This window comes from Delphinus delphis, chromosome 20 (assembly GCF_949987515.2).
Source record: "Delphinus delphis chromosome 20, mDelDel1.2, whole genome shotgun sequence".
Classification (NCBI taxonomy): domain Eukaryota; kingdom Metazoa; phylum Chordata; class Mammalia; order Artiodactyla; family Delphinidae; genus Delphinus; species Delphinus delphis.
In genome coordinates, this window is record NC_082702.1 from 14,618,274 (window position 1) to 14,644,241 (window position 25,968).

The 25,968-nt window shown below is 35.0% G+C and overlaps 1 protein-coding gene across 2 annotated transcripts in view; it reads left to right on the forward strand.

Annotated features, from left to right (window-relative positions):
• Positions 1 to 25,198, forward strand: part of LOC132416118 (zinc finger protein 569) — a 68,423-nt gene extending 43,225 nt beyond the window's left edge. The window contains exons 5-10 of one of the 2 annotated variants that reach the window (XM_069540167.1): positions 6,314 to 6,440; positions 6,752 to 6,844; positions 14,241 to 15,725; positions 18,395 to 18,438; positions 24,014 to 24,137; positions 25,113 to 25,198. In XM_069540167.1, coding sequence (XP_069396268.1) covers positions 6,314 to 6,440; positions 6,752 to 6,844; positions 14,241 to 15,725; positions 18,395 to 18,438; positions 24,014 to 24,112 — 1,848 coding nt within the window. In that variant the 3' untranslated portion in view covers positions 24,113 to 24,137; positions 25,113 to 25,198. Of the gene's footprint in view, positions 1 to 6,313; positions 6,441 to 6,751; positions 6,845 to 14,240; positions 17,520 to 18,394; positions 18,439 to 24,013; positions 24,138 to 25,112 lie in introns of those variants that run through there. The other variant, XM_069540166.1, reaches the window with a different exon arrangement.
• Positions 25,199 to 25,968: the final 770 nt, after the last annotated feature.

Below are 25,968 nucleotides of genomic sequence, written 5' to 3' on the forward strand. Positions count from 1 at the left end.
AGAACAGTTGCTTAAACAGGACAGAATTTTATTAGTCTCTGTAGGAATTCAGGTACCAACAAATCAGGGCTGGTCCTGTATCTCTAAGGCAGAGAGAACCAGGATTCCTCGATTTCATTTGTCTACCTCATTATCCTCTAATACTTGGCTCTACCTCATTATCCCAAATGACTATATTTGCCCTAGCCATCATAGTTACTTAACAGTCTATAGGAAGGAGGAAGCTGGGAAGAAAATGTATACCTCCTCCCTTTAAGCTCACTTACCAGTAGTTGCACATAATACTCCTTTCATCTTATTGTCCAGAACCTTATATAAAAATACCTAGCTTCAAAGGAGATGAAGAATGATAATAAGAATGATAATGGCACAGGAGGCCATATGCCCAGCCAAAAATTTGGAAATGGGGGGAAATATTGGGATAGAAGAGTAAAAGTCTTTGCTACAGTATCAACTGTTCTGGATTTCTTTTCTTTTCTTTCTTTTTCATTTTGAGATCAGTCTTGGTTTCATATTTCTTTTTAAATTATTAATTTCATTGAAGTTCAGTTTGTTTCAGTATTCCTAATTTTGTATGTTTGTTTTTTAAATTTATTTTTCTTCATTAAACTTATTTGCCTAACTCAGTATTTATACTTAAAATATCAGTTTTTAATTATGGGGATTTATGTATATAAGTTTTAGATTTCTCATATTAAGATTATGCTTCATATTTACTAAATTTTTTAAGTATTTTCATCAAGTTTATTTTAATGATTTCTTTTTGGATTCTGTCACTCTTGAGCAATTACAATTTTCTTGCAAAATCTGTGGTGTTGGTTTTGTAATTTAATAATTATTTTATTGATCCAACTTAGGAAAATACAACTCCCTGAGGAGAAATCTGAGGCTGAGGCACTGTCAGCAAGAATTCATCTTATGTGCTCTTCTCCTTTCATGTGATTAATGAAACCGTTATAGTAGGACTAGCTTTCTGCATTATGTTTTCTCCTCAGCCGTAATTCCTCACCAGGTACTTTTTCTGAGCTTATTTTGGTCTTTATCCCACTTAAGGGGAAGTCCCAACTATCCCGTGCATTTCAGTGTTTTTTTTTTTTTAATAAATTTATTTATATATTTATTTTTGGTTGCATTGGGTCTTCGTTGCTGTGCTTTCTCTAGTTGTGGCGAGCAGGGGCTACCCTTCATTGCGGTGTGCAGGCTTCTCATTGCTGTGGCCTCTCTTGTTGCAGAGCACGGGCTCTACGTGTGCGGGCTTCAGTAGTTGTGGCTCGTGGGCTCTAGAGTGCAGGCTCAGTAGTTGTGGCACACGGGCTTAGTTGCTCCGTGGCATGTGGAATCTTCCCAGACAAGGGCTCAAACCCATGTCCCCTGCATTGGCAAGCAGATTCTTAACGACTGTCCCACCGGCGAAGTCCTTTCAGTGTTTTTTTACCCTGACACTTTGCCTTTGGTTTCTTTTTTTTTTCTTTTTACATTTCTTTAAAAATTTTCTTTTCTAGCTTTATTGAAATATAATTGACATGTAACATTGTGTTTAAGGTGTACAACGTGTTGAATTGATACACTTACATACTGCAAAATTATCACAGTAGTTGCTTAAAACCTCCATCACCTCACATAATTATTTCTTTTTTAGGGCGAGAACATTTAAGATCTACTCTCTAGCAAGTTTCCAGCATATAATACTGTATTGTTAACCGTAGTCACCATGCTGTACATTAGATCCGCAGAAATTATTCATCTTATAAATGGAAGTTTATACCTGTTGACCAGCATCTTTCCATCACCCCCACCTCCTAGACCTGGGCAAGCACCATTCTGTTCTCTATTTCTATAATTTTGACTTTTCAGGATTCTACATATAAGGGATATCATAGAGTAATTGTCTTTCTTCGTCTTACTTCACTTAGCATAATGCCCTAAAGATCTATCCATGGAGTTGCAAATTGCAGGATTCCATCTTTCTCATGGCAGAATAATATTCCATTGTATACATATATATCACATCTTCTGTATACATTCATCTGCAGACAGACACTTAGATTGTTTCCATATTTTGGTTACTGTTAATAATGTTGCAGTGAACATGGGAGTGCATATATGTCTTCAAACTCCTGTTCTCATTTCCTTTGGACATATACCTGGAAATGGGATTGTTGGATTATATGGTAATTCTATTTTTAAGTTTTTTAAGGAACTTCTGTACTGTGCTGTTTTCCATAGTGGCTGTATCAATTTACATTCCCATCAACAGTGAACAAGGGTTCACTTTTCTCCACATCCTTTCCAACACATTTTATCTCTTGTCTTTTTGATGATAGCCATTATAACAGGTGTAAGGTGACACCTCATTGTGGTGTTGATTTGAATTTCCGTGGTGATTAGTGATGTCAAGCATTTTTTCATGTACCTGTTGGCCAATTGTATGTCTTCTTTGGAAAAATGTCTATTCAGTTTCTCTGCCTAATTTTACTGAAGTTGGGTTTTTTTGCTATTGAGTTGTATGAGTTCTTTATTTTGGATGTTAACCCCTTATCAAATATATGATTTGCAAATATTTTCTTTTGTTCCATAAATCACCTTTTTATTTTGTTGACTGTTCCTTTTGCTGTGCAGAAGCTTTTTAGTTTGATGTAGCATCACTTATTGATTTTTGCTTATATTGCTCATGCTTTTCATGTCATATTTAAAAAATTATTTCCAAGACCAATGTCAAGAGCTTTATCCTTATGATTTCTTCTAGGAGTTTTACTGTTTCAGGTCTAATTTTAAATCTTTAACCATTTTGAGTTAATTTTAGTGGTGTAAGATGTGTCCAGTTTTATTATTCTCATGTGATGATCCAGTTTTCCCAATACCATTTATTGACGAGACTATCCTTTCCCCATATTGAATATTCTTGACTCCCTTGTCAAGTATTAGTTGACTGATACAAGGGGGTTATTTCTAGACTCTCATTTCTTATACATGGGTCCATGTGTCTATTTTTATGCAGATACCACACTGTTTTGATTACTATGGCTTTGTCATATAGTTTGAAATCAGGAAATGTGATGCTTCCAGCTTTGTTCTTTCACAAGATTGCTTTGGGCATTTGGGGTCTTTTGTGGCTCCATACAAATTGTATTGGGTTGGCCAAAAAGTTCATTCAGGTTTTTCCATAAAAAGATCACTTTTTGCTGTTTCTGTGAAAAAAGTCTTTGGGAATTTTGATAGTGATTGCATTGAGTCTGTTGATGGCTTTGGGTAGTATGGACATTTTAACAATATTAATTCTTGCGATCCATGAACATGGGATATCTTTCCATTTATTTGTGTCCTCTTCAGTTTCCTTCATCAAAATCTTATATTTTTCAGTGTCTAGAGCTTTCTCCTCCTTGGTTAAATTTATTGCTAACTATTTTTGTTGTTTTTGATGCTATTGTGAATGGGATTGTTTTATTTCTTTTTCAGATATTTTGTTGTTAGTGTATACAAATACAGCTGATTTCTGTCTGTTGATTTTGTGTCCTGCAACTTTACTGAATTCATTGATTAGTTCTTACAGTTTTTTTGGTAGTGATTTTAGGATTTTCTATATATAAGATCATATCATCTGCAAAGAAAAAGAAGAGAGTTTTCTTCTTTCTTTCCAATTTGGATGTATTTTTTTTCCTTGCCTGATTGCTCTGGTTAGGATTACCCATACTATATTGAATAGGTCTGGTGAGAGTGGGTACCTTTGTCTTGTTCTGATCTTAAAGGAAAAGTTTCAACCTTTTACCATTGGATATGATATTGTTGTTGTCTTATCATGTATGTCCTTGTTTATGCTGAGGTATGTTCCTTCTATACTCAGTTTGTTGAGAGTTTTTATCACAAAATGATTGTATTTTGTCAAGTGCTTTTTCTGCATCTATTGAAATGATCATATAATTTTTGTCTTTCATTCTATTGAAGTGATGTATCACATGTATTGATTTGCATATGTTGAACTATCCTTGCATCCCAGGAATGAATCCTTCTTGATTGTGGTGTATGATCCTTTTAACATGCTGTTGAATTTAGTATGCCTATATTTTGTTGAAAAATCCTGCATCTATATTCATTAGAGATATTTGCCTATAGTTTTTCTTGTAGTGTCCTTATCTGCCTTTGGTATCAGGGTAATGTTGGCCTTGTAAAATGAGTTTGGGAGTGTTCCCTCCAGTTCTATTTTTTGGAAAGTATGAGAAAGACTGGCATCTGTTCATCTTTAAATGATTGGTAGAATTCACCAGGGAAGCCATCTAGTCCTCGGCTTTTCTTTTTTTGGTGGGAGGGGAGGGTTTTCTCTATTGAAAGATTTTGATTACTGATTCAACTCCTTATTCATTATTGGTCTGTTCTGATTTTTTATTTCTTCATGATTCAGTCTTGGTAGGTTGTATGTTTCTATGTTTCTTCTAGGTTATCCACTTTGTTACCATATAATTGTTCATAGCAGTCTCTCATGGTCATTGTATCTGTGATATCAGTCATAATGTCTCCTCTTTCATTTTTTATTTTATTTATTTGACTCCTCTTTTTTACTTCTTGATGGTGTCCTTAGCACAGTAAGATCCGCTTCTCTGTAACGTCCTCTGAGAATGTTATCTGCTGCTCTCTCAGACTTTTCAGTGACACAGCTCATAATTCAGTACTTTGGATGTGATGAGAGAAAAATGACACTCTTTGGCACCATCCCACATAGCTGGGAAAGCAGGGTACTCACACATCCTTATTTTCCTTCATGAACGAAATCATGGGCCAAGATTTCTCTTGGCCCTAAGCTGTGTTTCCGTGGTGGAGGGGTGAAGTAGGTAAAGTCAAACTGTTCCTCTTACCCTCTCTGATGAGTCCAAACTTGTATTTTTTGCTCCACTGATGTACTGGAACTTCTTGGCTGGAGACGTGTACTTTCACAAAAGCTCTGTCTTCTATTAGGTGCTTGTCTAAGACAGTCATTTTCTGGGGGCTCCTGGACCATGGCCAAGAGAGGCAAGAGTCAGTTCACATGCCTCTCAGGGTCTATAGCCAGGACTGAGGTCTGTATGCTTATAACTTAACATGTGGGTAGGCAAGACTCCTTCTCAGTCCCTTAGCATATGGTGCTGGACCCCACAGTTACCACAAAGGCACTTTTGTCCATAGATGGATGCCAAATTACTGTTTTTGCAGTGGGGCCACTGCAGAGGGATGTCTTATTTTGCCATGATTGCTTTTGGTTTCTTAAGCCTGATTGTTTATAAGTCCTTGATCTTCAGCAGAAAAGGGCTCCAAAAGAGGAGTTTCCATTATTCCCACAGCATACTCTCAACTTTAGTGGATGTTCATGGTCATAGGGTCCTTTTAGGACCTAGAAATAAATTATCAGAAACATTTTTTATCATCTAGCTCCTGGTGATTTCCTTTTATCTTACCCCATCTCTCATAGAAATTCCTCAAAGTATAGGAAATATGGAAAGCTACCTTTGTTCCAGTGCTGTTGAAGATTTTTTTCTTATGTTTATATTTTTGGGGCATTTTGGTTTTTAACTAGAAAAAGTGCATTTGATTTCTATGTTCAAATCACACTTCTTTGAAGAAATTTGTTACCAGTCCCTCATTTCTGACACTTTAATCTTTCTTGGTACTGTTTTCTCACAGTTCTGGTTGTAATTCAAGTTCAGACCATTTTATAAAAACTTCATTAATCTTTTTTCTATATCTGTTGGTATTTGTAACATTCTATTTGTGGCACTTTTTTCAGTATATGTGAACTCTGAACAAAAATATATCCAGTTTTTGTGGCTGCAGACACCTGTTATAGGCTTATGAACAATAAATCCTCATTTTCAATTTAGATTTCTTCTGATCTAATGAACAATATGTGCAACTGCTAAATCAATGAATATCTCTGGATGTTCCTACTATACTTCAAAGTCATTCTCTCCCCATTTCTGCTTCCATCCAAATCCTATTTTCATTTTTTCATGTACCAATGCATCACAGGGATCTAGTGAGTTCCCAGACCAATTAACTTGAGTAAAGTTTTGTATTCCGTCAGTTTTTGCACTCAGTATAAATTAGTACCCAAGATCTCTTTAACTCACAGTAGTTATTAAAGATATGTGCTTGCTAAATCAATGAATGAACATAAACTGACAGGATGTTGCTAAAATGATATTTTTCTTTCAGACAATAACAAAAACAGGTAAAATTTATTTTATAATCTCTTACCTTTGTGTACTATCAGAAAAAGTTTCAATATGTTTTGTCCACTACATCTAAGATGGATGACTCCAGATTGAGTGGGAATATGTTGTTACAGGAAACAGTGACATTCAAAGATGTGGCTATTGACTTCACTGAGGAAGAGTGGCAGCAGTTGGATCCTGCTCAAAGGAACCTGTACTGGAATGTGATGCTAGAAAACTATAACAACTTAATCACTGTGGGTAAGGGTAGTTTCCTATATAACTCAAACTCTGGGAGTAAATTACCTTTTCTTCCCCCAGTGTTTCTGAAATGTGTGGAACCTTTAAATGTTAGCCTGAGTTTGGCCTTTAGGTGCCTTTGCTCACATTCATGTGCATGCTGCAGCTTTCAAAGCAAAATGTCATCCTTGATTATGTTTCAAGGGGCAGTATTCCTAGAAAACATAGTTTTCTTGTCCTTCAGAAAGCCTGGTTTCCCTGGGCCAGCCTCAGTTCTTGAATGATTGTTCCTAGTATTTATGCCCAAATCTTATGTCACTTCCCTTTGACAGGATGTCCATTCACCAAACCTGATGTGATTTTCAAGTTGGAGCAAGAAGAACCATGGGTGGTGGAGGAAGAAGTGTCAAAGAGACATTGTCCAGGTTAGTGGGAAGGAACCATACAGGTGAGGAGGGGCCAGGGCCCTTTAATTGTTAATCTGTAAGTTTTTGATCCCTCTGAAATGTTCTTCAAAGTTATTTTTTTAAGGCCATAGAACTTTGTAATAACAATTGGTGTGAATTTTTTATATATGTAAGATGTCATTTCTAGATAATATTCTTAACTTCTTTCCTCAGAACCTAAAAGACCAGTTAGCTTTCTTACCTGTGTGCTAGATATCAACATTTCCTAATTCATTCCCAGCTTTGCTTTGGTAATCATTCTAGTCTTTCTGCCCACCTTTTTACATAGACTCCTTTCGTTTTACGTTCAGATATTTACAGAATTGAAGTTGTTTAAATAAACTTGTTGACATTTAGAGTCCTTTACTATTTTCTCTTTTTCCTTCCATTGTAAATGCTTTAGCATCATATTTTGTACCCATAGTCACACTTCCCACTGTAATTTAGCTTTTGCTCTCATACTTCAGTAATGACTACAATCCTTTTATTTCAATAAAGATTTAAAGTCAGTGCTACTTTTCTGTTATCTCCCATTTTCTGCTACATTTGTCACGTATATATGCATGTGCTTGTGTGTTTGTGATACATGTGTATACATATGTATAATGCGTACACATATATACATGCATACATATACATACATATATTTTTAATTTGAAAGATATTGTGATGTCTTTTTTTGCTCTTCAAGGAGACAAAATTTATACTTCTACTGACAATTTCTGCAACTTAGTCTATTAGCATTCCTTAAATCATTGCCAGTTTGATAAATGAAAAATAACTTACTATAGTTTGAATTTGCATTTCGTTTATTATAAATGAAGGCAAGCATCTTTTCATATGTTTAAAATCTATCTATATTTCTTTTTTATGAACAGTTTGTGTTTTATGCCCCTTTTTTTCTGTTGAGTTCTTAATTTATATGAATTCTTAACATATTAAGGTGATTAGCCGTTTCTCTTGTTTTTCTAGTATTTTTTTCCGGTCACTCATTGCTCTTTAAAGTACTTTTTACCACCGTTAAAGTTCACATAGTTAAAATAACAACAGTTTCTTACAGGAGATTTATCATATGATTCTTTTTCCTTTTGTGTATATGGGTGAATATTATTTACATATTTCTTAATAATGAATCATACTTACATTTTTGCTATGAATTTAAATATCTTAACTCTGTCAAGCTTTGAAGTCAATGTTACATTGGTTTTGTAAATAAAATTTAGAAGCTTTTCTTCACGTTCTAGAACATTTATATAGCATTGGCATAAAACTCCCGTAAAATTTTTATTTATCTTACCTGTTGAACTATTTGGACCTTGCAGATTTTTGAGGGAAGTTTCTTTGACAGCTTTTCTCCATTGTTCCTTTTTTTTTTTTTTTTTTTTTTTGCGGTACGCGGGCCTCTCACTGTTGTGGCCTCTCCCGTTGCGGAGCACAGGCTCTGGACGCGCAGGCTCAGCGGCCATGGCTCACGGGCCCAGCCACTCCGCGGCATGTGGGATCTTCCCAGACCAGGGCACGAACCTGTGTCTCCTGCATCGGCAGGCGGACTCTCAACCACTGCGCCACCAGGGAGGCCCTTCTCCATTGTTCCTTTTATAACTGTTCTATATAGATGCTTTTGTCTCTCTTGGCAATAGTTTTTGATAATAGACTGTAATTTTCCAGAAAGATACCATTTTAATCCTGGTTTTCTAATTAATTTTCACAGAGTTGAACAAAGAAATTGCCATAAATATTTAAATTTCCTCTGTATTTTAAGAAGTTACCATATATTGATGTTCCAGGGCCATCTGTTATATTTAACAATTTGTTTCATCTGTGTTTTCAAATCTGTTTGTATAAAATTATTCATAGTGTTGTCTCCTTATTTATGTCTTCCATAAGTACTGCAACATTCTCAGCTAGCATCATCAAATATTGGCTCTCATTCATTGCCTTCACACTCTACCACTGAGAGTCATATTAGATAGATGCTAGACCTTTTTTTCCTCCATATTTTTAAATATCTTTTGCTATTTTCTTCCTCTGTATCTCTGTGTTGCCTTCTCAGTAATTACTTCAGATATATCTTCCAGTTTGCTAATTCTCTCTTCAACCATGTTTATTCATCTTTTTAACTCATCCACCTTTGAAAAAATTTTTAGTAGTATTTTGTATTTTTGTAAGTTCCTCTTCTTTTTGTTTTTGCTATGCTTTTTTCTTCTCACATCTTTCTGATTCTTCCTAGTAATTTCTGTGGCTTCTTCAGCTTTGTGTTTTTATCTTTTGCTTCTTTAAAAATACTGTACATAGCTCTTTTGTATTCAGTATCTGACAGTTCCAGTATTTTAAGTTCTCAGGTTTAAATATCTTGTTTTTGAGGACTCAGTGTATTTTGGTTCTTCACATAGTTGATGATTGCTGATCCTAAACTTAAATTTTTAAAATCTTAATTTGTGCTAATCCTGTTGTCCTAAATTGGGGTTACTTTCCTCTGAAGATGATTTGCATGTGCTTCTGGTGGGTGCCAAGAGGCGTTACCAAGTGAGGATCAGTTGAACATTCTTTGAAGGTCTTGGCTTTTTGTAGGAATCTTAGTTGAGCTTCTCTTCTTTATTGATGGCCCAAGAGCCTTATACTTTAGTTAACAAGGCTTTGCATAGGTACTCAAGACAGATCTGTCTTGCAGGTTGCTTTCAGGTCTGCTGTCTCTCAGACCTGGTTTTGGCTAATACTTGTTTTTATTTTGTTCATTTTTTCTGTGTATGGAGCTCAGGCATGGTTGTTGGAGAGGATTGCAGTGTTCTTGGAGATTTATGCTACTTCCTATCAGCCCAGTGATGCTTCAGAATTTATGCTTTATCCACTATCTTGTTTTGCAATATGAGGTTACCTTACTGTAATTTCAATACTTAAAGTCTTTAAATTTTTTAAGGTTTTTTTTTTTGATGACCATTTTTAAAGTCTTTATTGAATTTGTTACAGTATTGCTTCTGTTTTGTTTGTTGGTTTTTTGGCCCCAAGGCATGAGGGAATCTTAGCTCCCTGACCAGGGATCAAACCCACACCCCCTGCACTGGAAGGCGAAGTCTTAACCACTAGACCACCAGGGGAGTCCCTAAAAGTCTTTATGTAGCCTTTCTCTCTTTTTTCCCCCCACTTGCATGGTGTTCATTATTTTGGATGGTTTTATTTTTCTCTTTTCTTTCTTTCTTGGTTCTGCTAGTTAATTTTTTTTTAGCCCTTTTTGTTTTCTCATTGTTTCTTCCTCATGCATTTATATTTCTATTTTGAGCTCATTTATAGTTGATATTTTCATTAAGTTTTTTCATTCATGGCAATACATTTAATCAAGATTTTCATTTACTATGTGTCAATTGTCTTAGCTTGAAGTTTTTGTCTGCTTTCTTTATCTCATGTTTCTTTTCTTTTTTCTCTTATACTTTTTTAGAGATCTGATTCCAGTACCTTCTCATTTATGAGTGAGGATAGTTCCTCCTTGACCTGACTTTTAAAGAAGGATATTGTTAGGGAAGGAAAGAAAGTTCTCTGATCTAGAGCAGGAATATGCAAACTATGACCTGTAGGCCAGCCACTTGTTTCTAGAGTAAATGAAGTTTTACTGAAATATAGCCACAATGAATCATTTACGTCTTAACTATTAATACTTTCACATTGCAGAGGCAAAGTTGAATAGTTGTGTCAAAGACTATATGACCCACGAAGCCTAAAATATTTACTATCTGACCTTTAAGAAAAAGTTTGCCGACTCTTGATGTATAGGAATGCATCTGTTCTTCATACTAAAGCCTTTTATTCTGCATGGTTGTGTGAATATGTTTAGGTTTTACTTCTTCTCATCCAAAAAGGAACTGCAGCTGCAAGTCTTCTCATAACTCTGAATCTTACACTCTCACCCCAACAGACTTCTTCCTAAAAAGACAGTATTTCACAGTGTTTCCTCGTTCAGTCCTGGCTTCCTTGACATACCTTGGGATGTCAAGTCTCCTGTAATCAGTCTCTACTCCCAAATTTCCATGTTGTAATCATGGGTTAATTAATTCTGCCCTTCAAGGTGTGATATCCATTTTGACAATGTCAGCTGCTTGCTGTGCCCAAGATCAGCATGAACAGCTGTCTTCTCTTAGAATCCTTTTTTCCCTATTCCACCCTTCACTGTATTTGTCAACACTAACTCATTTATTATAATTGGGGTTACGGCCACCACCTAGGATCATTGAAGAATCAATGACTTTTCATTCCTGTTTGTATAGAGGAAAAGAGATCAGATACTTTTTCATTTCACCATCTTAAAACATGGAATCTTTTCTGTCACATTTGATATTTTGATCTTGCCCTTGGAACTCTTGTACACTTCTACTTGGATAGTACCTTAAAGACCTGATCTTACCTTTTCTCTCAACACCTTTTGCTTAATTGAGCTTTTCTCTTTCCCTGAACTGAGGGGACTCAATAGCTTAAGCTTAGTATTCTGCCTTCTTTTCTACATTTATAATCTGCAACCATGTCTCTAACTTTACCTGCATTATAGCTTCACAAGAATTTTTCCTTTACTTTATTCTCAGTCTGGCAGAGAGGGAGAAAAATCTCCATTTTCCTCTCCTAGAGCTAAGCAGCCACTGGGGACTGAATGTCTCACCTTTGGGTATGTAGACGTTCATTTATTCTACGTTTGAGCCAGTTCCTTATCTCTGAATTTCTCTGCCTGGTGTCCTTGTCTCTAGAGCCTTTCTGCTTATATTTCTCAAGAGAGTAATCTCCCATCTTCTCTAGGGTGGAAGAGTGGTCTTTGTCTTTGTTAGTTTATATCTTTTTCTTTCCTTATCTAATTTTAGTGTGGTTTTGTGTAGGATCAGAGATAAATTCATGTATTTATGAGGCCATATTTAAGCATAATTTCCCACTCTTTGTTTTCCCTTTCAATCATGCTACGCAGGCTCTTCCAGTTTTATATTCCGATTCTTCTTTTTTTTTTAATATTTATTTATTTACTTTGGCTGTGCTGGGTCTTAGTTGCGGCATGCAGGATCTTTGTTGCAGCACATGGACTCTTTGTTGCAGCATACGGACTTCTTAGTTGTGACACGCAGACTCTTAGTTGCAACATGCATGCAGGATCTAGTTCCCCAACCAGGGATCGAACTCAGGCCCCCAGCATTGGGAGTGCGGAGTCTTACCCATTGGACCACCAGGGAAGTCCCTATTCTGATTCTTTTATCCAATTTTTACCTTCCTGTTGTTTGTTCTCATTTTATTAATTACTGTATTGTTCAGAACAATTTTATTTATTCACTTTTTAAAATATATAATACTTGTACAAATTTTTTAAAGTACAATAGGATATATATTGAAAAGTAATTTTTCTTCTCTGCTGGCAACCCCTAGTATCATTTTCCCTTGAGCTATTATTTACTTGCATTTTCAAACATTTTTATTGAAGCCACTTTAAGTTGATAGGTTAACTTGCAAATAATTACCATTTTTGCTATCGAATATTCTTTTCCAGGAATGTGATACACCTTTTGTCTTAGTTTCCTAGAGCTGCCATAATGAAGTAGAGGCTAGAAATACACAATCAAGGTGTAAGTAGAGCAATGTTCCTTCTGAAACCTACAGGAGAAGATTCCGTGTATCTTTCAGCTTCTGGTATCCCCAGACATTCTTTGGTTTGTGGTAACATAACTCCAATTTGTGTCTTTATCTTCACATAGTGTTCTCCCTGTGTTCTGTCTCTTCATGTGGCATTCTTTTTATAAGAACACCAGTCATATTAGATTAGGGGCTTACCTTACTCCAGTACAACCTCATCTTAACTAACTACATCTGCAATGACCTTATTTTCAAATAACTTCATGTTCTGAGGTACTGGGGGTTAGGGCTTAAACATATATTTTAAAGGGGGAACACACAATTCAACCTATAACACTTTCATTTGTTCAAATCTGTGTGTGCATTTTAAAGTTTTCTTATAATTTTTAGACATTTCTTATTAAATTTATTCCCAGATTTTTCATATTTTTGTTGTCATTGTAAGTGTAGTCTTTTGCTATATTTTCCAAATAGTTGTTTGTATATATGAAGGTTACTGAAAGTGAATATTAATTTACTATATATAGTGAATTTAATTTTTTACTTTTTATAATTTTTCAGGTGGATCAATTTTGCAAGTTAACAGCTTTAGTATTGACAAATAATGTTAACTTTACCTTTCCTTTCCAAGTTTTTATACCTCATTTCTTTCTCTTATTTAATACACTACCCTGTACTGTAATAATAGTTGTGATAGTACTTATCTTTTTCGTATTCCTGACTTTAATGTGAATGCTTTGGGATTTTTCCCATTAAGAACAGTGCCAGGGTTTAAGTTATACTGTGCTTTTTCTCAAGTTAAATAAGTGTCTGTTCCCATTTTATAAAGTGATTTTTATGGAAAATAGGTGCTGAATTTTATCATCTTTTTAATATCTTTGGAATGATTACTTGATTTTTCACTTTTGACCTATTAATGTATTTACTTATAGTAATAGATTTCCTAATATTGAAACATACTTATATTCCTGGAAAAAACAACATATATATGTCTTATATTTAATGTGCTTTTGGGTCACTTTTTTTTTCTTCTGGGTCATTTTGATATGTAGAGTTTTTGCATTGATATTCAAAAATGAAATTGGTGTATAGTTTGCTTTTTTGGTTGTCATCTTTATCAGGTGTTGATGTTAATATTATGTTTGTCTCACACATAAAAAAATGGGAATTCTTTTTTCTTTCATAATATTTTGTACAGCATGACAGCTGTCCCTTAGGTGTTTGTTTAAATTCCCATGATAATATCTCTGGGCCTTTTCTATTTGTTTTGTTTTGGGGTATTTCTTTTCATATTTTTCTGTTTATTTTGTGGAAATTGGTATTTGTTTTCTCCATCTTATAGAGTCAGTTTTGGTAATTTATATTTTCCAGAAAATTATGTCAAAAAGTTTATAAAAGTTTATTTAAATGGAGTCCTGTGAAGTACTTTTATGATTTTTTAGCTTCCTGTTTTTGTCTTTTTCTCTATCGCTATTTCTTCTTACTTTATTTGTACATTCTGAATTCTCCCTCTTATTTATCCAACAGTTTACCTTTTTTCTTTCAGATCCCATTTAAAAGCAGTCAAAGCTATTTATATTCATAAATATCTGTCTCTACTGATATTTCCTTTCCTGGAATTTCCTAAAGCTTAGGAAATAGGAGATATATGTACCTGGAATTTGCTTAATAAGACACTAGGCGATAAGCTAAGAACCAATCCCATACTAGTATATTAAAAAAATTTTTTTTGATATAATATTGGAAAAATTTACAAGTGATATTTATTTGCAATTTGTTTTAGGAGAAATATGGGGGATGGATGAGCATCAGAAAATCCAGGACAGACTTTTGACACAACTTGAAGATAAATTCACAAAAACACTGACTGAAGAAAAAGTGAATGAATGTCATAAGAAATTTGCAAATGCATTTTCTCCAAACTCAGACTTTTTTCCTTCCAGTCACAATCTCTACAAATATGACTTATTTGGAAAGTGTTTAGAACATAATAATTTCAACTATTATAATAATGAGAGAATCCTTATAAGAAAAGAACATTGTGAATATAATGAACCTATGAAATCATTTGGCAATAGCTTATCCCATCTTGTAGTAACCCCCTTTAAGTGTAATCATTGTGGAAAAGGTTTTGATCAAACTTTGGACCTCATAAGACACCTGAGAATTCATACTGGAGAGAAACCCTATGAATGTAAAAAATGTAGAAAAGCCTTCAGCCAAAAGGAAAAACTCATTAAACATCATAAAATCCACAGTAGGGAGCAGTCTTATGAATGTAATGAATGTGGAAAAGCTTTCATTAAAATGTCAAATCTCATTAGACATCAAAGAATCCATACTGGAGAGAAACCCTATGCATGTAAGGAGTGTGGGAAATCCTTCAGCCAGAAATCAAATCTCATTGATCATGAAAAAATTCATACTGGAGAGAAACCTTATGAATGTAATGAGTGTGGAAAAGCATTCAGCCAGAAGCAAAGCCTCATTGCACATCAGAAAGTTCATACTGGGGAGAAACCTTATGCATGTAATGAATGTGGTAAAGCCTTCCCTCGAATAGCATCTCTTGCTCTTCATATGAGAAGTCATACAGGAGAGAAACCTTATAAATGCGATAAATGTGGAAAAGCCTTCTCTCAGTTTTCCATGCTTATTATACATGTGAGAATTCATACAGGTGAGAAACCTTATGAATGTAATGAATGTGGAAAATCCTTCTCTCAAAGCTCAGCCCTTACTGTACATATGAGAAGTCATACTGGTGAGAAACCTTATGAATGTAAGGAATGTAGAAAAGCCTTCAGCCACAAAAAGAACTTCATTACACACCAGAAGATTCATACTAGAGAGAAGCCTTATGAATGTAATGAATGTGGGAAAGCTTTCATTCAGATGTCAAATCTTGTTAGACACCAGAGAATTCATACTGGAGAAAAACCCTATATATGTAAGGAATGTGGCAAAGCCTTTAGCCAGAAATCAAATCTCATTGCTCATGAAAAAATTCATTCTGGAGAGAAACCCTATGAATGTAATGAATGTGGTAAAGCCTTCAGCCAAAAGCAAAACTTTATTACACATCAGAAAGTTCACACTGGAGAGAAACCTTATGATTGTAATGAATGTGGTAAAGCCTTCTCTCAAATTGCTTCCCTTACTCTTCATCTGAGAAGTCACACAGGGGAAAAGCCTTATGAATGTGATAAATGTGGGAAAGCTTTCTCTCAGTGCTCATTGCTTAATTTACATATGAGAAGTCATACAGGTGAGAAACCCTATGTATGTAATGAATGTGGAAAAGCTTTCTCTCAAAGAACTTCCCTTATTGTACATATGAGAGGTCATACAGGTGAGAAACCTTATGAATGTAATAAATGTGGAAAAGCTTTCTCCCAAAGTTCCTCCCTTACTATACATATACGAGGTCATACAGGTGAGAAACCCTTTGACTGTAGTAAATGTGGAAAAGCCTTTTCTCAAATCTCATCTCTTACACTTCATATGAGAAAACATACAGGTGAGAAGCCTTATCATTGTAATGAGTGTGGTAAGGCTTTCAGCCAAAAGTCACACCTTGTTAGACACCAGAGAATTCATACTCATTAGGAATAGAAACTATGAATCTTGTGAATATGGAAAAGCCTTTGGAAGGAATTAGCACCTCCTTGCACAGTACATTATCGGATCTAGAGCAGAAAACTGTGAATGTGGGAAAGCTGTTTGAAGAAGTCACATTTGTGACACAGTTCTTACCAAGGTGACAAATTGTATAATGAGAAAGCTGATTGTCAAAAATCTTCAGCAGATATCTTATCTAATGATGATATTTATCCAGCATTATCTTTAAAACCTGAAATAAGATATTTTCATCAGCATGCCAGCATGATACTTGAGCTCCTAGCCAATCTCTTAACCAAGAAAAAGAAGATTGGAGAAAAAAAAAAAAACCTCTTAAAATAACCTCTCATACTAGAATAGTTAATTAGAAAATAGCTTGATATAAAATACCTGAGAATAAACAATAATGAATTACAAGACATATATAAAGTTATAAAACATTTTGAAGGTCACAAAAGCTCACATTTGAAATTCTGAGAAAAATAACATTTTCTGAAAAGACTTGACATGGTAAAAAAAATATAAATTGTCTCACAAATCACTAAGTTTAAAGTACTTCCACTCAAAGTTTTTACCAGTTAGTTATATTTTAAGAATTTCATGAACTGATTCAATATTTTATATGGGAATGTAAAGGGCCACAAATAGCTGAAACAAACATGAAAAACAAAAGAGAAGATAGACTACTAGATATCATTGCATATTTATTCAAAGCTCATAGCATTTAAACAGTGTGTTCTTTATGAGGAAATAAATCAGTGGAAACAAATTGAAGACTGGAGGAAAGACATGGGAATTTTGTGTATTATAGTGCTGTTGAAATCATTGGAAAAAGGATGGCCTATTCAATAAATGGAAGATTCATATGAACAAAAAATGTTAGTTCTTTATACCATATACAAAAATAAAACCCAGATTGAAGACTAGAATATAAAAAGCAAAATTCTATATAATGAAAAAATAGACTATATTTACTACTTTAGAGTAACAGGATTTCTTTAAAAACACATAAATATGGAACATTCAATTCTATTTTGGTGTATTGGCTTCAGAGGCACCCACATATATGCACAGAGATGCATGTGTTCATGCATCTCTTTATGTTCACTGCATCATGGTTTGTATTACTCTAAATTGAAAAGAACATACATTTCCATTAGTAGAGGAATAGATTGATACAATGTGATTATTTGTATGATAGAACACAATATTTAAAGATACAAATTTGATATATTATTACATGGATAGATTACATAATATTGACAGAAAAAAGCAAAATGTACAATGAAACATAACATTTCTATAAATTTAATAAAACAATGCAAAGAACAGTACTGTGTATTGATCATGGATACATATATGACATTGATTGCCTTTTAGGAAGTGAAGGCACTTGTTATATTTATCTGTAATATTTCTTTAATAAAAGAATGAAAGTAAATATGACAGTAGTAACAAATCTGGTTGTCAAAATTATGTTGTAGGTTTTGTTTTTTTATTCTCTCTTGCCTGTCTTTATTTTCTTGTTTCTCTAAAATAAGAATCAAATGGATAGGGACTTCCCTGGTGGTGCAGTGGCTAAGAATCTGCCTGCCAATGCAGGGGACACGGGGTCGATCCCTGATCTGGGATGATCCCACATGCCATGGAGCAACTAAGCCTGTGTGCCACAACTACTGAAGCCCATGTACCTAGAGCCTGTGCTCCACAACAAGAGAAGCCACCTCAACGAGAAGCCCACACACCGCAACAAAAAGTAGCCCCTGCTTGCCACAACTAGAGAAAGCCCACATGCAGCAACGAAGACCCAACACAGCCAAAAAAATAAATACATTTATTTTTTTAAAAATCAAATGGATAGAGAAAACCTGGACCTATAGAAACAATTTTAAAATGGATTCTTATCTTTGATCAGATACTAACATTTATAGAAAGTATCTTTAATAATACATAAACCAAACTGAATTAAGATAATATTTTGCTTACCCTCTCCTCATAATGTTAATTAGGATACACACATCAGAAGTATAAAATAGCCTTTGTTTGAGACCAATTTTAAAATTTTTCATTTTTAAACACAAGTTCTTCCCTATTTGAAAGCAGTGAAGAAACAAAAGAAATATTCAGTTGTTGGGGTAACTGACTCTCCATTTGGAACAAAAAGTCATCTGCATTTGGGTTGGTTCAAACTGAGGGATAAAGACCATTCATGCATACTGTAAAATGTTAATGTAAAATATCAAGCCAAGGATAGTTACCTGTATCAGAGCAGAAGCAGTTTCAATGTATTTCAACGACTCTTTCTTTGGTTTCTAGATCCTTACATGGGAATTCAAATGCTGGTGATTTTTATGTGTCAGGTAAGAGCTCAGTGGATGTGAAAGTTCACTTCTTCCTATACCACAGCTGTTTTATACTCAGGCCTTTCAAATATTTATAGAACTCAAATTTCCTTTCCTGTGAATAGCCCATTCATGTATTTTGTCTATTTTTTCTACTGGGACTTTCAAAAAATGTTTTTATTTAGAAATAATTATAGATTTATAGAAGTTGAAGAAATAATAACCTAGACTACTCTGTGTACTCTATATCCACTTTCCCCTAATGGTAATGTTTTATGTAATTATAGTTATATATCATATTTGACACTAGTGTGATTCACAGGCCTTATCAGATTTCACTGATACATGCACTTCTGTATGTGTATCTCTAGTTCTATACCATTTTATCTAGTGTAAATTTTTGTAACTACCACCACAATCAAGATATAGAACTTGAAACACCACAAAGATCCCTTGTTCTATCCCTTTGTAGTCACAACCATCCTTCTTTCCTCCCCCTGTTCCCCACTCCTAATCCCTGCCAACCACTAATCTATTCTCCATAATTTCTTCATATAGGAGTACTCTATAAATGTAATCACTATATAACCTTCTAAGATTGGCTTTTTTCACTCAAGATAATTCTCCTGAGATCAATTCCACTTGTTACAGGTACAATAATTTGTTCTTTTTGGGGCAATTTCTGAGTAGTTTTTTATGGTATCGATATTCCATGGTTTCTCTAAACATTCAGCCATTGAAAGACATTTGAATTGTTTCCAATTTGGGGTTATTACAAATCTGCTGTGAACATTCTCTGCCACGTTGTTCTGTTTTTTTGTTCCTCTGTTTCACTTTTCATGTCTTACTGTGGGTTATTTGAGCATTTTTTAGAATTCTACTTTGACTTATCTATAGAGTTCTTAAGTACATTTCTTTGTATAATTTTTTAGTAGCTGCCCTAGGTATTACATTATACATATGTAACTCACCACAGTCTACTTTTGTTAGCATTGAGCCAGTTCAAAACCTTATCTCAACTGAGCTCCTTTAATTTACCCCCACTTTATTGCATAGTTATCTTAAATATTTCCTCTATATACCTTAAGAACTACATGAGATAATGTAGCCATTTTTGATTCAACCATCTAACATAATTTTGGAAACTCAACGGGAGAAAGATAATCTATTAAATGTACCCATATTTTTACTTTATGTTCTTTCCTCACTCCTGATGTTCCACATTTCCTTCATTTCTCTTCTGCTTGAAGAACTTCCTTAGAATAGATCTCCTGACAGATTCTTAGTTTTCCTTCATCTGAGCATGTCTTCATTTCACCTTCATTCATGAAGAATATTTTTTGCTGGTATAGAGTTCTGGATTGACAGTTCTTTCAGCACTTGAAAAATGTGCTACTTCCTTCTGGCCGTCATGTTTTCTGATCAGAAATCTGTCATTTAAATCATTGTTCCTCTGCAAGTAATGTATCATTACTCATGCTACTTTCATTTTTTTTCTCGTTTTTAGTTTTCTGAATTTTTATTATGATGTGTCTTGGCATGGATTTCTTTGGGTTTATCCTGTTTGGGGTTTGCTTAGTTTCTTGAATCTGTAGGCTTATGTTTATTGCCAAAATTGAGGAATTTTCTGCCATTTCTTTGAATGCCTTTTCAGCCTGACTTTCCCCTTTCCTTCTAGGATTCAGCATATTTTCCCTCTCTGTTGTTCATATTGGGTAATTTCTCTTGTTCTATAAGTTCATTGATAATTTCCTCTCTCCCCTCCATTCTGTTCTTGAGCACATCCATTGAGTCTTTTACTTTGGCTACTGTATTTTTTAGTTTAAAATATTCCATTTTGGGGACTTCCCTGGTGGTGCAGTGGTTAAGAACCCACCTGCCAATGCAGGGGACACAGGTTCAATCCCTGGTCCAGGAAGATCCCACATGCCACAGAACAACTAAGCCTGTGCGCCACAACTACTGAGCCTGCACTCTAGAGCCCACGAGCCACAACTACTGAGCCCATGTGCACAACTACTGAAGACTGTGTGCCCTACAGCCCATGCACCACAAAAAGCCACCACAATGAGAAGCTTACGCACCACAATGAAGAGTAGCCCCCGCTCGCCGCAACTAGAGAAAGCCCGAGCACAGCAACAAAGACCCAACAGAGCCCCCCCCCCAAAAAATCCATTTTGTTTTTTATAGTCTCCCTTTCTTTGCTAAGATTTTCTATTTTTTTATTTGTTTCAAGTGTGTACATAATTTGTTCATTGAAGCATTTCTATGATTGCTGTTTTAAATTTCTAGTCAGATTAAATTATCTTGGTGTTGATGTCTCTTGATTGTCTTTTCATTCAGTTTGAGATTTTCCTGTGTTTTGATACAATTAATGATCTTCAGTTCTATTCTGGACATTTTGGGTGTTGTGTTGTTAGACTCTAGATCCTTCCTTTATGCAGGCAGTTACTCTATTTAGGTATAGCTTAGAAGTCCAGGTTGGGGTAGGTGTTCAGCACCCTACTAGGCCCCACAGTCTCCACCCCAGCAAAAGTGGAACACGGCCATCTGCCTCATTTTCAGTGGATGGGGGTGGAAGTTAAGCTCTCCATTCAGCCCAGCTAGAACAGATGGGGAAGGTGAAAGTGGGGAAAGGGTGTTGGCTAGCACCACCTTTGTTGCTAGAGTTTGTTAAGTGGGGATGAAAGTTCAGCTCCCTATTGGGCCCTGATAACACTGAGAAGGGTGAGAAGCTGATTATTGAGCAGCACTGCTTGGAATCACCTAGTTCAACCTCAGTGCTTTTGGGCCACCATGGAAGTTCATCCTGCTTGATACTACCCTGTTGGTGAAGCAGAGGCAAACTTACCTCACTGGGCTTCCCTGGTGGCACAGTGGTTGAGAGTCTGCCTGCCGATGCAGGGGACGAGGGTTTGTGCCCCGGTCCGGGAAGATCCCACATGCTGCGGAGCGGCTAGGCCCGTGAGCCATGGCCACTGAGCCTGCGCGTCCGGAGCCTGTGCTCTGCAGCGGGAGAGGCCACAACAGTGAGAGGCCCACGTACCGCCAAACAAACAAACAAACAAACAAAAACTTACCTCACTGCCACTGGATGTGGCCCTAATGGGTAATTAATTTTTTATTTTTAGTGTTATATTCTGTATACAAACCATTTGTCAAATATTTGCATTATTAAAATATTGGTTTTTTGGATGCACAAAAATTTTAAAGTTTTAATGTGGATATTACCTAGTCTATGATATATTTTAAGTTAATTTGTATAAGATATAGGATTTAGGTCAAGGTTCATTTTTTTTGCTTATGATGTCTAATTGTTCCAACACTATTTGTTGAAAAAAATTATCTTTTGTCTATTCAATTGTTTTGCACTTTTGTAAAAGATCAGGTGGCCTACTCATGTGAGTCTATTTCTGAACTCTTCTGTTCCATTGATTTATGTATCTGTCACCCTACCAACACCACACTGTCTTGATTACTGTAGCAAAATAGTGATTCTTCTCCCTTTATCCTTCTTTTTCAAAACTGCTTTATCCTAATTCATTTGCTTTTCCTTATAACTTTAGATTCACTGGGTTTTTTCCCAAAAATGCTGCTTAAATTTTGATAAGAACTGTAGTACACCTTTATATTACATGGGAGAAAATTGAAATTTTTACTGTGTTGAGACTTCCAATCCATAAGCACAATATGTCACTTCACTTATTTAGATCTTTGATTTTTTTCATCAGTGTCTTCTGGTTTTCAACTCCTGTACATATATTGTTAGATATAAACTTAGCTGTTTCATTGGCAGGAGAGGGATATTTTTGTTTTGTAGATTCCTTTCCATCCTTTATATAGAAAACAACGTCATCTGCAAATAGAGACAATTTTGTTGTTGTTGTTGCTGCTTTTCTTTCCAATCTGTATGCCTTCTATTTACTTTTCTGGTCTTATTTCACTGGCTGGGCCTTCCAGATACACTGGTGAGAGAAGACATCCTTGCCTTTTTCCTAATCTTTGGATGTTTTCCATTTTTCTTTGGGATAAATGGCCAGTTAACTTCTGGAATGGGATTTTAAAACTGAATATGGGAAAAAGTTAAGTGATCAACAAAGCCCAAAATACAAAAGGCAACAAAAAAAGATGCAGAGCTAATATTTAAGAGACGAGACTAGCCTATTACTAGAGTAATTGTCACCTTTACAGAGAAAATGCCACTATTCTTTTCCTTGAAGTGACTTGAGTTTCAAATAACCTAATTGAGAAGGTAATTTAGATGGAGCTTTGCTCCTACCAGCAGGAAGAATCTTGATAAATACTGTGGGATCTAACTAGAGCTTCCTTCCTGGAACCACAGTTGAAAAACTATTGAGCAGGATGAGACCAAGTAATGAAGATCCCTATCAGTTCTAGCTATTTTCTCATTAACCATGTGCACCATCGAAGGTGTCCCTTGCTCATGAAGGTCTCACCATTATTAGGGATACTAAGACACATATCCAAACTGACCACTGAAGTCAGCCTTGTGATTTTTGCTGGTCTAACCCATCGAGTATGCAGAGAAACAGGAATTGAGGCAGTCGGGGATAAGGTAGGAATCAGTTTTAGGCCTAATCTACAGTATGAAAAGAACATATGGAATTCCGAGAAAAATCTGACAGTATAATAGAGTGGTAGTGTGTGTGCATGCACACACACATTTAATTGAAATAGACCACAAGCAAGCAGAGTTGTGTTAGGATTTCTGTCTCTTCAAGAGAAGATACAAATGGCCAACAGGTACATGATTTACAAACATTTTCTTCTATATGTTATCTTTTCACTTTCTTGATAAGGTCTTTTTGTAGAAAAAGTTTATAGTTTTGTGAATTTCAATTTATCTTTTCTTTTGATTCCTGTGTTTTTTATGTCAAATCTAAAAATTAATTGTCAAATTCAAGATCAGGAAGATCTACTCCTATGTTTCTTCTAAGAATTTGATAATTGAACTCTTAAATTTAGGTCATTGTTCAATTTCAAGTTAATTTTTGTAAACGGAGTGAGGCAGGAGTTCACCTTGATTCTTGTGCATGTAGTTAACCAGTAGTCCCAGCAGATTTCTTGAAGAAACTATTTGTACCCCATTGAATTTTCTTGGCACCCTTGCCAAAAATCAATTGGCTATGGATATTTGGGTTTATTTCTAGACTCAACTCTATCCCATTGATCTATATGTCTGCCCTTATGTAAGTACCACATTGTTTTGATTACTCTAGCTTTGAAGTAGTTTTTGAAATTGGAAAGTGTGAGTCTTCCAATTTTGTTTTTCAGTGTTGTTTTGACTATTTGGGGACCCTTGAAATTTCATATAAATTGGAGGATCAGATTTCCCAATCTGAAAAAAAAGTATTAGAATTTTGATAGGGATTGCACTGAATCTGTAAATTACTTCGAGGATTACTGCCATCTTACTAGTTGTTATGGACTGAATTGTGTCCCCAAATTCCTGTGTTGAAGCCCTAACCCACAATGGGACTATATTTGGAGATAGGGCCTTTAAGGAGCCAATTAAGGTTAAATGATGCCATAAGAGTGGGACCCTAATCCAATACGAATTTTGTTCTTTAAGAAGAGGAAGAAATACCAGGAATGTGCATGTACAGAGAAAAGGCCATCTGCAGGTCAAGGAGAGAGGCCTCAGGAGACATCAAATCTGCAAACAGCTTGATCTTGAATATCCAGCCTCCAGAACTGTGAGAAATAAATTTCTGTTGTTTAAGCCATCCAGTCTGTGGTACTAGGCAGACCTAGTAGAGTAATACAACACTATTACATTTTCCAATTGATGAAAATGGAATGTCCTTCCATTTAATAATGTCTTTAATTTTGCTCAGCAATGTTTTGTAGTTTTTAGTGTACAGGTCTTTCACTCCCGTGGTTAAATTTATTCCCACATATTTTATTCTTTTTGATGCTATTATAAATAGAATTTTCTTACTTCCTTTTGTATTGTTGATTGCTAGTGTATAGAAAAACAATTTTTTTTTGTGCTGATCCTGTACCCTATAATTTTACTAAATTTATTAGCTCCAGTTTTTTCCTGTGGACATTTTGGGATTTTCTATGTATAGAATCATGTCATCTGCAAATAGAGATAGTTTAGTTCTTCCTTTAGAATTTGGATGCCTTTTATTTTTCTTGACTAATTTCTCTGGCTAGGACTTCCAGTACAATGTTGAATACCAATGGTGAAATCAGATATTCTTGTCTTGTTCCTGGTGTTAAGGAAAAAGATTTCAGATGTTCACCATTGGGGATGATGTTAGCTGTGTGTTTTTCATAAATGCCCTTTATCATGTTAAGGAAATTCCCTTCTATTCCTAGTTTGCTGAGCATTTTTAACCTGAAAGTCTGTTTAATTTTTTCAAGTGCCCTTTCTGCATCAATTGAGATGATCATGTTGGGTTTTTTTGGCCTTTGCTTTATTAATGAAGTGTATTAACTTCGTTTATTTTCTTATGTTGAAGCATCTTTGTATTCCTGGAATAAATCCCACTTAGTCAAGCTGTGCAATCCTTTTAATGTACTGTCAGATTTGGTTTGATAATATTTTGTTGAAGATTTTTGTACCTATATCCATGAGAGGTATTTATATGTGGTTTTCATTTCTAGTGGTATTTTTGTCTGGCTTTATATTAGGATAATGCTGGCTTCATAGAATGTGTTAGGGATAATTCTCTCCTATTTTTCAGAAGAGTTTGAATAGGATTGGTGTTACTCCTTCTTTAAAAGTTTAAATTCACTGGTGAAGCCACCTGGACCTGGACTTTTCTTACTTGAAGGTCTTGAACTACTGATTCAACCTCCTTACCTGTTACAGGTCTGTTGCAATTCTCAATTTCTTATTGAGTCAATTTCAGTAATTTGTGTCTATAGATTTTGCATTTTATCTACATTATTTAATTTGTTGGTGTACAATTATTTGTAGTATTCTTTTATAATTCTTTAAATTTCTGTAAGGTTTGTAATGTCCCCACTTTAGACAAATCTAAAGGTTTGTCAATTTTGGTCTATTCAAATAACCAACTTCTGGTTTCACTGATTCTATTTTTAAATTTCATTTATTCTTTGTATCTGCTTTTGTCCGTATTTTCTTCCTTCTGCTGGTTTTGGGTTTAGTGTGCTCCTCTTTTCTAGTTCCTTAAGATGTAAAGTTAGGTTAAGATTTTTTTCCTTTTTAATATAGGTATTTATAGCTGTACACTTCCCTCTGGGAACTGCTTTCATTGAATCTCATAAGTTTTGGTATGTTGTGTTTTTATTTTCCTTCAACTCATAGTATTTGCTAATTTCACCAGTGATTTCTTCTTTGACCAATCGGTCATTTAAAGAGTATGTTGTTTAATTCCCACATATTTGCAAAATTTTCAATTTTCTTTCTAACATTGACTTCTAACCTTGTTTCATATTAGTTAGATACTTGGTATGCTTTCAGTTGTTTAAAATGAGAATTACTTTATGATCCTGGAGAATGTTCCATGTGCACTTCAGAAAAATGTGTATCTGCTGTTGTTGGGTGGAATG